The 13381-nt window shown below is 38.8% G+C and overlaps 1 protein-coding gene across 1 annotated transcript in view; it reads left to right on the plus strand.

The window, feature by feature from the left end:
* Nucleotides 1-13381, plus strand: part of MNAT1 (MNAT1 component of CDK activating kinase) — a 151396-nt gene that overhangs the window by 92744 nt on the left and 45271 nt on the right. Inside the window, exon 7 of the mRNA XM_088149733.1 lies at nucleotides 11601-11722. Within this exon, the coding sequence (XP_088005859.1) occupies nucleotides 11601-11722 (122 nt within the window). The remainder of the gene's footprint in view (nucleotides 1-11600; nucleotides 11723-13381) is intronic.

Raw genomic sequence — 13381 nt, forward strand, 5'->3', positions numbered from 1 at the left:
TAAGTAATGGAATTTGATACTCGATTATTCTACTCCTTAGCTGTGATATTTTATCTCAACACTTACCTTACTTATTGATGTTTTATTTCAACAAAATGGAGGAAAGTTATCCCTATGATGGCCCTACACTATTGAACACTCTCAAAAAGGAGACCAGATATCTAAAACTGCTTCAGTCGTTTGTTTATTTAGTGTTTTTCAGTCTGAAACAGATTTAACTTTAACAAGTAATTTAAAATGCAGCCGCTTGATTTTTATGATCAGTTACAGAAAATAAAAAAGTATTATTTGGTTGCAGAGATTATCATGACAACTCATTCAAGTCTGATGATAGTATAAGAGCTTTGGACAATATATTTATGGCATAAAATGCACATAAAGGCATTAGCTCTATTCATTTAATCCTGAATCTACCTTTCAGAATACAAACCTTGGATTAGGATGCAAAGTCTGCCCACACTACCCCCCTGCTATATCTTACTTCCTGATAATAAAACTGGACTTGGAAAGAAGTTCCCAAGTTCACCCCCCTGTGAAGTTCACCCCCCTGTGTTGGGTGGTGGAAATAAAAACGCATAGGGAGGATGCTGCTTATCCCTCCTGCTTACCTTCTTGTGGTATAACTAGATGGGCAAAAAGTTTTCTGCCTGCTTTATATGTAAGTGGAGTAGAGCTTGTTCTAACTACCTTATTGTTTTTGTCAGTGATGGTGCAATGATACTCTGCGGTCTTGTGTAAAGTATCAGCAGAACAAAGAGGATATGGGTAGTGCAAGTCAAAATCTTATCCATATAGCAACTCAGTTACAGAACATCATGAGTAACTGACCAGATGACCCATATCCCAAATCTTGTTGATACTCATAATTCTGGCTGAACTTTACCAGGTGACCTGAATGAGCTTTACAATTTTTTTGGCTGCAGTCCAATATTGTTAAATCTTTCATTAATCTGAAAAGCAACAGGCATGAAATAATGAAAATAACATGCTTCTGTACATAATAATACAAAAAGTATCAATATGTCATTAGTTTCATCTGATAATTTAACAATTGAAACATTCTTTACATGAACATAAAGTGTGTTAATTCCCTAACAGACAGGAGATAAATATATTTATGGGCAGTAAAATACAGTCTTTGTAGCATACTTTGAGTGGACTTTAGGAATCCATAAATAACATGCTTGTACTTCAGCTCCAACATTTCATATACAGAGCTTTAAATCCTCTGGTATGAAATGAAGTTAGGTGCTTGTGAAGATTTAAGCAACTGCTTATAGTGTTACATAAATTTAAGCATATTCTTAAATCTTGCCTAGATACAAATCTAATAGTACAAAAAGCATCCACTGTTTTCTCCCTAACTTATTCATTTTTCTACATTTTATCACCTATTAGAACAAGCCCTTCCAAAGTCAGTGTACAGTGATTAAAATCCATATGAAACAATGTCTCATAATTACTGGATTTAGTAAACTCAATTTTTTTAGGAAAAAAACATTTTGCTTAGTTTAATACTTGATAATAGTACAGTGGTACCTCGGGTTACGAACTTAATTCATCCCGTGACTCTGGTCGCAGCCCGAATTGGTCGCAACCCGAAGCAAATTTCCCCATAAAGTTCAATGTAATTACCGTTAATCTGTTCTGGCGTGGAGGACAGGGAGGTGGCTATTGCTTAGAGGGAGAGTCCCCCTCCCTACGACCACGTGTCAGGGGCGGAAAATGGCTGTGGACCACGTGTCAGGGGCGGAAAAATGGCCGCAGACCACGTGTCGGGCGGAAAAATGGCCGTGGACCACGTGTCAGGGGCAGAAAAATGGCCGCGGACCACGTGTCGGGCGGAAAAATAGCCATGGACCACATGTTGGGCAGAAAAATGGCCACGGACCACGTGTCAGGGGCGGAAAAATGGCCGCGGACCACATGTCAGGGGCGGAAAATGGCCGTGGACCACATGTCGGGTGGAAAAATGGCCGTGGACCATGTTGCGGGAGGGAAAATGGCCGCATATCCTGTTCATACCCCGAGGCGGAGTTCGCAAACTGAGGCAAAATTTTGCGGCTGGAGCTGGCCGTAACCCGAAAAATTCGTTAACAGAAGCATTCGTAACCCGAGGTTCCACTGTAATAGCCTTTATACAATTTTTGAGTATTCAGAACTTTTTATATTTATCTTAGGAATGCTTATAATTTACCTGGAAAAAGTTATCATCCCTATATAATAGAAGGAATGGTTGGAGTAGGGAGAGAGATAGCACACAAATAATTTGCCCCAAGTCCTCCAGTAAAGTCAAGGCAGTAGTTCACACTTCTTCTCTTTACCATCGTGCCAATCTCATCTAACCAAGTGTTGGACTTCAGGCTCTATAAATTCCCAGCCATACTGGCTATGGATGTATCAGCACTGAAGTTCAATGTATCTGGAGGGTATAAGGTTGATGAAGGATATGTTATGGTTATAAAGCAAGATTTTTAACAGCTCATTACTCACTAGGAATGGATAATAGCTGTTGGAGGTTGGCCTGTTGGAGGACAATTTTAAAGAATCTGTCCATTACCAAAGTATCCTATAAGGATCCCACTTGATTTCTTTATCTTGGGGGCTTCCACACAGTCTGAACATTCTCATCCAACTGAGTAGCCCCATCTCTATTCCATTATTCCTGTTTAGTTTTCTTCCATCTTTTGAATATGTTATTTCTGTTGATGCTCTTTGATAAATGCCAATGTTTATTATTTATTTATCTATCAGGCTTATACCCCACTGCAATTGAACTCTCAGCAATTTCCATAGTATATAACAAAAAATTGTAAAACATCCTTAGTTATTACTGAAATTGCAGACTTTTGTGAGCTCAATAGGGGTATATAATCCCACAGTGAGCCTGGCATCTCAGTCACGTTTGGTTGCTTGAGTCACTTTATCTATCTAATTTTTATTCTCTGGTGCCAAACTCTGTTATATTTATTTAATGATGTACTGCAAATCTTTTAAAGGTAGAGATAGGTTGAGCCAGAGAGGAAATCAAGCCAAGCTATCCTGCAGTGTCATCTAGTTGCTAAGACCAGCAAGCCTGGAGTTTTCAGGAGGCATTTACTCTCCCATTCTGCCTTACTGAAGTTAAGGGGCTCCTTAATGGGGTGACTGGATAGTTGGGGAATAGGCTAAAGCCCTGTCTAATATTTCACTAGTTCCAAATTAAAATTTACACTGTATGTTTCAATCTTCCTAAATTCTATTAGTATGAAGGGTTCTAATGGAATGGTTTGAGATTTGTGAGGCAAATGAATGTTTAGTAATTTAAGTAGCAAGGGAGGTAGTTTCAGATGTAGATGGTTAAGTGGAAAACGTTTGTTTCAATTTATTATCATGAAGAGGTTTTTCTTTCAGAAGTCAAATATTGACTAATACACTTGGACCTATTTCTCAGAAGAGGTGTGTTAAAACAAGATGAAGGCATTTGCATTGACTGCCAAGAACTGAATGCAGATTTTCATTTATGGAAATATCATATAGGACCATCAGAAATTAGAACTTTCCTATATATCTGCTCTTTTGACTAGCAAATGCTTGGCATTTTGATTAATAATTATCATTCCTTTCACATGACAGCCAATCTTTGGGCAGAATCTACAAACATAGGGGCACAATTTATTCATATCTTGGGTGCAAAATGTGGCACAACGTTCTATTCAGCCACAAATCATATGCATTCAGAGGAGGATTTGAAGAAATCAACATTTATCTAGCTCCCACCAATCTTTATTAATCCATATACACACACATTTAATAATAAATAAATAAATAAAATATGCAGTATTACTTTGGTATTGAATTAATTACAAATTTTGCAAGTTGGGAATTTTTTTTAGGTCCAAGTCATCATGCTTTACAGGTCAGCACTGAAACTGTATTAGAAATTGTTTAGATGTATTTAATGTCCCATCAGTTGTATTTTGAATTAGGAATAGGCTGATAGAGAAATTGGAAGAAATTGAGCAGGGCCTATACATATATTTTGAATGCTAAATAGTCTACCTCAACATATCTGGGTCAGGAGGAACTTCTCTGATTGTAGCTTAGGAGATCTTATTTGGATTTTGCTATTATCAGGCAAGCAAGAAATGCATAGTGCTATAGGTTTTGATTTAGGAGGGCTCTGGGTGAGGAATCAATCAATGGAACAGCCTCAGAAATAAAAATTTGAAGAAATGGTAACCTTAACACGGCTCAACCAGGCACAGGGAATTATTCCCTATATCAGAGGTTTCCAAATTTTCTTGGTTCATGGCACCCTTAGTGTATTAGTAATTTTTTTCACAGTACCTCTAGGCCAAAAGACTGCTGAAAACCCAGCTTTGCAAAGATATGACATTGCAAATGGATGTCTCAAAAAAATAAAATATCCCATAGCACCCTTGTGAGTTTGCTGAGGCAACCTGGGGTGCTGCAGTGCACTCTTTATGAACTGCATCCCTATATAATTGATTATATTCTATTATATTTGTAGTGCTGTCAGAGGACATTCCCTTTTAGCAGGATTGCCCAATCCATTTGAAGGAGCTAGAATCATAGGCAAGGTCCCTGGTCTCCTTTCTTATCTGCTGTTAGTACCTGGACAGCGGACTGAGCAGGCACACATGTGGTCAGCTGGTCTGTCTTTTCCACTGAGGTAAGATATATTGTATTCTATTAGCTAGGTCAGGTTTAGTATGGTTTTCCACCAGCATCTGTATTCTACTTAAATTATTTATAGCCAAACCTGTATCTTTATATACAGTATGTGTGTATAAGCACATGCAAATTGGTGCCCTCTTGTCTTTTCTTTTATGGGTCTCAAATGCCAGTGTGTGCTATTTGTGGAACTAAACAGCATGATATGAAGATGTTTTAGACTGGCCACTGTCCATTCCTGTATTTGTGGAATGGTTGTCCAGATTTTCAGTCAGAAGTCTCTTCTCCAGCTCTACTTGAAGCCCTTTAAGTAGAGATATCAAGCCTTGGGCTGGGACTCAGTACATTGAAGCCATCCTATACCACTGAACTTGAGCCCTCTCAAAACCTCTGGGAATGAATTATATTTACCTAAGCAAGTTGTTCTTTTCAGGGCCACAATAAAGAAGCTCACAATGCATTGTATATTTTCTCTAGTTATTGTTAATTTGTGTGCGGTTACATTAGGATGCTGTAATTTAAAGTGTGGATGGGATACAAATGAGAGTTTGACAGCTGTTTCTGGAGCTTCTGATGGAAAAATAAGGAGTGTCTTGTGTCAAGAAACACCCGCTAACTCTCCTCTCCTCTCCCATCATAATCAACATCTGGTTCTACAAATATGGCAGCAATCCAGGACATTTTGATGTATTGATGAGAATAGGTGGAAAAAAACTCAATAGCTCCATGCAAGGTAATCCTTAAACTTGCTCCACAGCCAAGTAGACTGATACTGTCATATATTATTAAACAGACATTTGCTTTCTTTGGAAATGGCAGAGAAATTGTATTAATATTCCACTCCTTTATATATTCAGAAGCAAGTCCTGTTGTTTTCAAATGGGTTTCCTCTCAGGTAACCTTGTATTGGGTTGCAAATATACCTAGAGTCTTCCAAATTCTTCCAATAAATCTTCCAGCCCAATTTCAACAGTGCTTGAAAATCTGTTTTCAGTAATGTACCAATAAGTATGTACCAAAACCTGGAAACAGCTATAGGTTAATGTAACATTTTCGTTTTTGCTGATACGTAACACTCACTGATCACAAACTGAGAGTAAGCAATAAATAAAATACATTTTTGGCAGTATCAGCTGAAGTATCGTTTCCAAATTACAAGAAGTAATATTCTGCATTGGTTGTACTTCACTCCAGCACTCAACTAGGAAAGTGTAAAAGAAAGTCGAACTGATACAAAGAAGGTAAAAAAAAATGATCAGGAGATTGGAAAGTAAGTCTTACAAGGGGAGAATGAAGGAATTGGGCATGTTTAACCTTGAAAAAGTCAGCTGGGGGAGGATATGGTTGTACTTTTCAAGTACCTGAAGGGCTTTATTTTTTTATTATTTAAATTTGTTATAGTCACCCAACTCCGAGGAACTCTGAGTGGCATACCACATCAAAGGTGATCGTTATAATATTTCAAAGGATGCATCACAATTGATTTAAAAGCTTTATAAATGTTCTCGCTGAATGTTTTTCAGCGATATTTTGCCAATATTTTAACAATATCTTGGCAAGCTGAAAACAATAAGAATCCCTCCCAAAATATAAAGATATCACAAAAAGAAAAGGAAAGAATAATTAAGATTGGTATAATAAAATACATATGCTAAATTTAAAATGACATCAATCAATATGAACAAATTTACAAAGTAGACAATTCAGTATATCCTTTTAATAATGACACATTAATTAAAATACTAAAAACCTCCAAACCATGTAAGGTTTGTGTTAAAGATTATTTTTGCAAATTGTGAGGATAGGCGGGAAAAAACTTGAATGAAGTATGGCAGCAGGAATTTGAGCTATGTTGGAAGAAAAAATATATAGAAATTAAGACAGCAGAAAGGTGTCTTATTACAGTTTGTTTTGAAAGGCTGCAGAATATGAAGATACTTAGATGGTCAGTAGTTAAACTGATGCCCTTCAGGTGTGTTGGACTACAACTTTCAGAGTTACCAATCACTGTAAACAACTATGCTGGCTAATAAGGATCTATAGTAATTATCAGGTAGGGAAAGGCTGTTACAGATAAATGGATCAAAATCCAAACAACAGCAACTCCCCTGTTATGATTTTGGAATGGGAGGACTGGGAGAGAAAGAAAGAGTTAAGATTTCTACAGTGAGTCACTTTTTTAATTTATTTTTTATTTTTTTGCTTTGTTTGAAATAAGAGAACTGTAAGCAGAACTTAAAAAAAAAAGAATAAGCTGATGCTCAAAACAGATACTGGTAGAATTGTTTCCATGTAGAACTGAGTATAACCAGGCTATACTTATAAAATAGCTGTTGGCTCTTTTCCTCTCCAGTATATATTTCTGTTTAATTATAATTTCTGTTGTTTATTGGCCAGAAGGAGCTTCTTCTTGAGATATTTTTATCTATATATCCCTATCTCAGCAAGTGAAACTGTATTTTTATTGCAGCATTTTAAGTGCCAAAATACTGAAGGAAATGCTTTCTGGTAGCACAAAACTCTTGTGCAAGTGTAAAGTCCAGAAAAGTAGTTACAAGTATAAATTAAATTCTTAATCTATTTAGCTTAATCTACAGGTAGGTCTCACTTAATGACCATTCATTCAATGACTGTTTGAAGTTACAGTGGTGGTGAATGAATGGTAGCTATGACCAGTCTTCGAAGTTATGGCCATTGCAATGCCCTCACGGTCATATGATCAAAATGCAGGTGCTTAGCAGCCTGCCCGCATTTATGACCACAGTATGCACTTCAACTCCCCCTACCCACCTATCTCCGCCCCCCATCTCTGCCCTTTTGGCTTCCCTGCACTCTGTCACTGTCTCCTACCCCTGCTGCCTCCAGCTGACCTTTGCTGTCTTCTTCGTTCTACTGCTAACAAGGTGTGCCTGGCTGAGGCAGCTGCTGGCCGTTCATGAGGGGGAAGTTGAAGTGGAGGGGAGCGCAGCAGGGTAGCAGAGCCTCATCTGCTGAAGGGAGCTCTCTGGACCTGGCTGGGGAGGAGGCAGAAGGATGGAGCTGGCAGTTCGTGCAGGGCAGGAGAAGCATGAGGTCCTCACCTAACAACCGCAATCAGGACTACTGCAACTGCCATTGCTAAGCGGTGCAGTCAAGTGATGTTTCGCCTAATGACCACTTTGCTTAGCAGAAATTCTGGTCCCAATTAGGTTTGTAACCAAGGGCTACCTGTATAAGAACCTTCAAATCAATGCTGTAATTACCAGACGTCAGCATGGATCTGATGAGAGCAAGTCTTGTCAGACTTATTTTCTTCCTTAGTACATTTTGGGAATGTTGTAAATACAATATATTTTGATTTCAGCAAAACATTGGGTAGAGTACTCTGAAATTCTGATTAGCTGGTTAAATGTGGTCCTCGTGGCAAAATAGTAAAGTGGATATATAGTTCACTTAAAAAGTATATACAAAGAGTACTCATAAATAGTTTCTCATAAAAATGGAGATAGATTTTAATTGGGAAGCATAATGTTTGGTCCCTGGCCCTGTACTGTGTAATGGATGAACAGGTAGAGGTAAATGTTTTCGGATTTGCATATGACACAAGATTGGCTTGGGTAGAAATGACAGAAATAAAGTTGCAAATGATCTTGATAGACTATAGAGATAGTCTGAAAATAACAGAATGAAATTTAATAGAAAAACGTAAACTTTTTCATTTAGGAAGAAGAAATCAAATGTGCAGGTATGGAATATAAATACATGGGTTGGTAACTGTACTTGTTAAAAGAGTCTTGGAATAGTAGTTGATGGCAAACTGAATATGACTCAGTAGTGTAATGTGGCTTTAAAAAAATGACAAATGTGCTTTTATTCCTCATCTAACAGAAGTACAGGTAGTCCTCAGTTAATGACCGTAATTGGGACTGGGAACTCCATCACTAATTGACATGGTCATAAAATGAAAAATCACGTGACCGCGCTGACTTACGACAGCAATTCCAGCAGTTCTGGTTGCTGTCATTAAGTGAATCACATGCAGTTGTTAAGCATGATGTCATGTGACCTCGACTTGCAATTTTGTGCCAGCTTCCCCATTTACTTTGCTTGTCAGAAGCCGGCAGTGAAGGTAACAAATGGAGACCACGTGACCATGGGAAGCTGTGACCATTATAATTGCACGCACATTGCCAAGCACCCAGATTGTGATCATGTGATTGCAGGGATGCTGTGATGGCTGCAGTTTTGAGGACTGGCCATAAGCCTTGTTCTGCACCATCATAACTTTGGTCGCTAAATGAGTGGTCGTTAACTGAGGACTACCTATATCGTTTTGAAATCATGGGAAGTGATAATTTCACTTTGCAGGTAGTCCTCGAGTTACAGTGGCAATTGGGATTGCAATTTCCGTTGCTAAGTGATACAATTGTAAAGCGCAACATCACGTGACCGCATCACTTAGCAATGGCAGTCTCTGCAGTCCCCATTGCCATCGTTAAGTGAGGATCGTGGGTCATTAAGTAAGCACCTCCTTGCAACTTCCTGTCAACTTCCAACAACCATAGTCAGTGGGGAAGCTGGCAGGAAGTTGCAAGTCCCAGGTGGCTTGCAAGCAGACCAGCAGGCAGGTAGGTAGCTGCTGCCAGGTGGGAGAGGAAGCAAGGGGGTATGCGGGTGGCTGGGGAGTTGTGCGAGAGCAGTGGGGTTTGGGGTGGCTGCTGCCATGTGGGAGAGGTGTGCGAGTGGTGGGAATGGCGCAGCGTGAGCGCGGCAGGACTTGGGGTGGCTGCTGCCAGGTGGGAGAGGTTCCATAACTAGTGGGGAGGCATGGCGTGAGCATGGTGTGGCTTGGGGTGGGAGAGGTTGGGTGAGTGACAGGGGAGGTGTGTGAGTGTGGTGGGGCTTGAGGTGGCTGCTGCCAGGTGGGGGAGGATGCAGGAGGGTGCGCAGGTGGTGGGGGAGGTGCAACGTGAGCACAGCAAGACTCGGGGTGGGTATGCAGGTGGGGGAGACTTACCTGAGCAACTTGCGACGTTCCCTGCCAGCTTCGCCATTGACTTTGCTCATGGGAAGCTGGCAGGGAAGGTCATAAATTGTGATTACGTGACTATGGGATGCTGCAATCGTTGTAAATGCAAGCTGCTTGCCAAGCGCCCAGATTGCAATCATGTGACCATGGGGGTGCTGGGATGGCTGGACCTTTGAGGACCAGTCCTAACTACCACTTGTTCAGTGCTGTTGTAACTTTGAAAGATCGCTGAACGAGTGGTCATTAACCAAGGATTACCTGTACTCCATACTGGTTGAATCTTAACTTTTGTGTTGTGTCTACTTTACAAAGAAGATTAAGAAAGATGATCAGAGACGATGAAGAACCCAATACTGGGTCGGTTTATATACTTATTTGATTTGAAGACTCAGCTCCCAAAAGATATTGGGTGGCTTGTAGTATGTACAAAGAAAAAGAAAACCTATTTATATATAAAAAAATTGTGCCCAGAAGAGTGAAACAACAAAACATACCCCAAACCACCAAAAACTAACAAAGGCTCGGCATCCACCCTATCCTCAGGTCAAGGAGCAGAGTTTAGTTTTTAATGACTTCCAGAACAGTTGCAGAGTAGGAGCCATACAAATCTCTGGAGTCTGGGGGATGCTGTTCCAGAAGACAGGTGCCGCAACAGAGAAGGCACACTACCTAGACCCTGATAGATGACATTTTTGATTATGAACAAGATTTTAAGGCTGACTTATTTCAACTGATCAAATAATTAATTACTCTCTAGCATTTGAATACTGTGCTAAACTGCAGTCAAGGTAAACTGAAGGGAACTTCTAATTCTTCAATTATCATGAAATTAGCTGACCCTCTTCCCCCAGGTACTGTGATAAGGTGAGGTGGGAGCCTGTGGATGGTTCGTTGGAGGCATCCAAGGAGGATAGCTGAGCTGCCAGACTTCTGTTTTATGGTTTTGTTTATTGTTTCTTGGTTTTTATTGTTGTTTTTGTGAGCTAAGTTGTGTTCTAATGTGGGCAGCCATACAAATCTTTTCAATAAATAAATAAACACCACCCCCTCTGCCACAATGAGGCAGCACAGTAGGACTTTGGGGCAGGGGGTGAGATACGCCTATATGTATGTGTAATTACTGCCAGCTCTGCTAAGCATAAACTTGATTTTTGTATGCTTATACTGAAGCTTCCATTTCTGTTAATATTATGGCTGAACTGCAATTGGAAAAAATGTATAGACTGTAACAAATTCAACATTTATTAATTTTTAAAAATTTATTATAGCTGCCCAGTCCAATAGACTCTGGACTCTCAAATTTAAATCCTGTTGTAATTACCTTGCTTTAATCTCAGACCCTGAAGAATGTTAAAGACACTCTTGTGTCCCAAGGCTAATTTGAGAAATATAATCCCATTTTTTTAAAGTTCTATAGGAATTTGTTGAATTAATTTTAATTTTACAGCAAAAATTCATTCTGAGAGCCATTATTTGTGGTAGTTTAGAGATACCAGAAGAATGCAAAAGTAGCTTCCACTTCTGATTAGAGCTTTCAGGAAATAATTGATTATCAATTGTAGTGGTCTCGCTGTACAATATTTACTTGATACTACTTATGAGAAATGAAACTTTTTATCTAATAAATTCATCCATAACAGAGGGAAGCAGCTGCACTTAGTTACTGTAAATCTGATATTAGCTAACTTTATTTTCCACCCCTCTCACTTTAAAGAATTATAGCTAACAAACTATTATTCATCTAACATTAAGGTGTTGGAAAGAGTTTCATGTTAGAAGCAGGAAGTGAATTGTATAATAGCTAGTGAATGCTCAATGTTATGTTTAATTCAGCTTTTGTAAGAATAACACCTTCTTAGTACGAATCACCTAAAATATGACACAACTTAGATATCCCCTTATATCTTTTCAACAGGGTCAGCATATTTCCTTAGTGCCTGTTCCAAAGATGGAAGAAGTACTCTACGAATATAAACCACTGCATGTAGAGACATTTGGACCATTGGTTCCAGAGGTGGAATTGCTGGGAAAATTAGGGTAAGTTTGTTTTAATTGACTGTAAGATGGTACCCTATCTGGGAACCTTATCACCTTGTTTGTTTTTCAAAGCAGCATGTTGTTTTAAAAAAGCAAAATAGAAAGACAGTAACAAAATAGACAACATCCTGTCCAAACCAATGTTTTGTTTGGGCAGCCAAATGTGATTTTTGTTTCTTCCTCACTTTTCTTGGCTTCCAGAGATCCTGATTTATATTTTATATATCAGTTGAGAATTCTGCTGGGCTGCATTAATGTTTTCAAGGTTGCTATGGGCAGTTGAGGAGAAATAGCCGTTCATTTTCAATTGCGTGTAATTTAAAAAAATATATACACAAAGCCTTGGGCCTTGATTTGCCCAAGATCAATGGGCCAATAAAAATATCGGGGTTGGCTTTTCACTATGAGAGATGTTAAGTTTTATTTCCTGTGATGGAGTCTTTCTATCAAGGGAAAATCTTTTGCCTGAGCACCATTTAACCATGAATGTCAGATCTAGTTTATATAACTGGCAACCTTTCCTAGGTGTTGCTATAGGCATGCTTCCCAGGCCATGTCTCATGAAGATTATGCGAGGAAAACTTACAGGTTGAAATATAATGCATTCTCCTATATATGTCAAGAGATTATACTGAATATTTAAAGATACAGTCCATGGTTGAAAGAATAATTTTAATCTAAGTAAGGAGTACAGGGCTGATCCTGCAGCAGAAATCGTATGGCTTTTTATATGTACAAAGCTTTGCTGGATTTGTTACTAAAGTTCCAAGGACAATAATCTAAGCCATTGTAATGAACTAGAGGTTTTTGTTCCTATAAGAGGCATCATGGAGACTAAACTGAGTTATGAAATTTTAATTGTGTAAATAAATAAAATTTAACTAGTCACTTTGCTTACCTTGCCATTTAGAATGTTGGTGTTAATCGGTGGTATAACTGCATCTGTACTATAAATAAGATCACTGAATTGGTTGAAGAATTAACTACATTATCAGTATGTAGTATTAGAATTGGTTTCTTGAGGGGGTATTCCAGTTGATTAATAGAGAGCCCTTTACATTTTTTTATTTTGTGCTTTTCCTCCTATGTTGTATGTTCTATCAAGTTATCAGAAGCAAACATTAATTAGCTTTTGCAGTCCTAGCAAAGCCTGATCTAGCCTATGCCACCTGTTAGTAGAACAGCTGCTTAGGCTTTTTAAAACCCTGGGATTTTTGATGTCAAATTAAAATGTGTGGCAGGAAGTAAGCCCCTCATGTGCTGTTGAGTACTTCTTGGTTCTTGTCATTTCATGTTTTTTGCTGGAGTTTGAAATCGACTTTCAGCAAGTTACAGTATATGAAATAAATTCTAGCATACAGTGCTTCTTAGCAAAAGACTGAAATTAATCAACTGTTTTTAAACTACATGCTCTTATTAATAAAGGAAGTGTTTAGCAAATAATAAATTAGTAACACAACATTAATTTATTTTGTTACAGTATATCCCTACAGGTAGTCCTTGATTTACGACCATTTGGTCAGCAACCTTTCAAAGTTACAGAGGTGCTGAATGAAGGGACTTATGACCCGTCCCTGAACTTCTGGCCATTGCAGTGCCCTCACGGTCACATGATCACAATTTGGGTGCTTGGCAGCCTGCCGTGCTTACAACTGCAGG

This window comes from Python bivittatus, unplaced genomic scaffold, assembly GCF_059951505.1.
Source record: "Python bivittatus isolate LINGU-HERP-01145 unplaced genomic scaffold, Pbiv_v1 ctg000580_np1212, whole genome shotgun sequence".
NCBI classification, from domain to species: Eukaryota; Metazoa; Chordata; class Lepidosauria; order Squamata; family Pythonidae; genus Python; species Python bivittatus.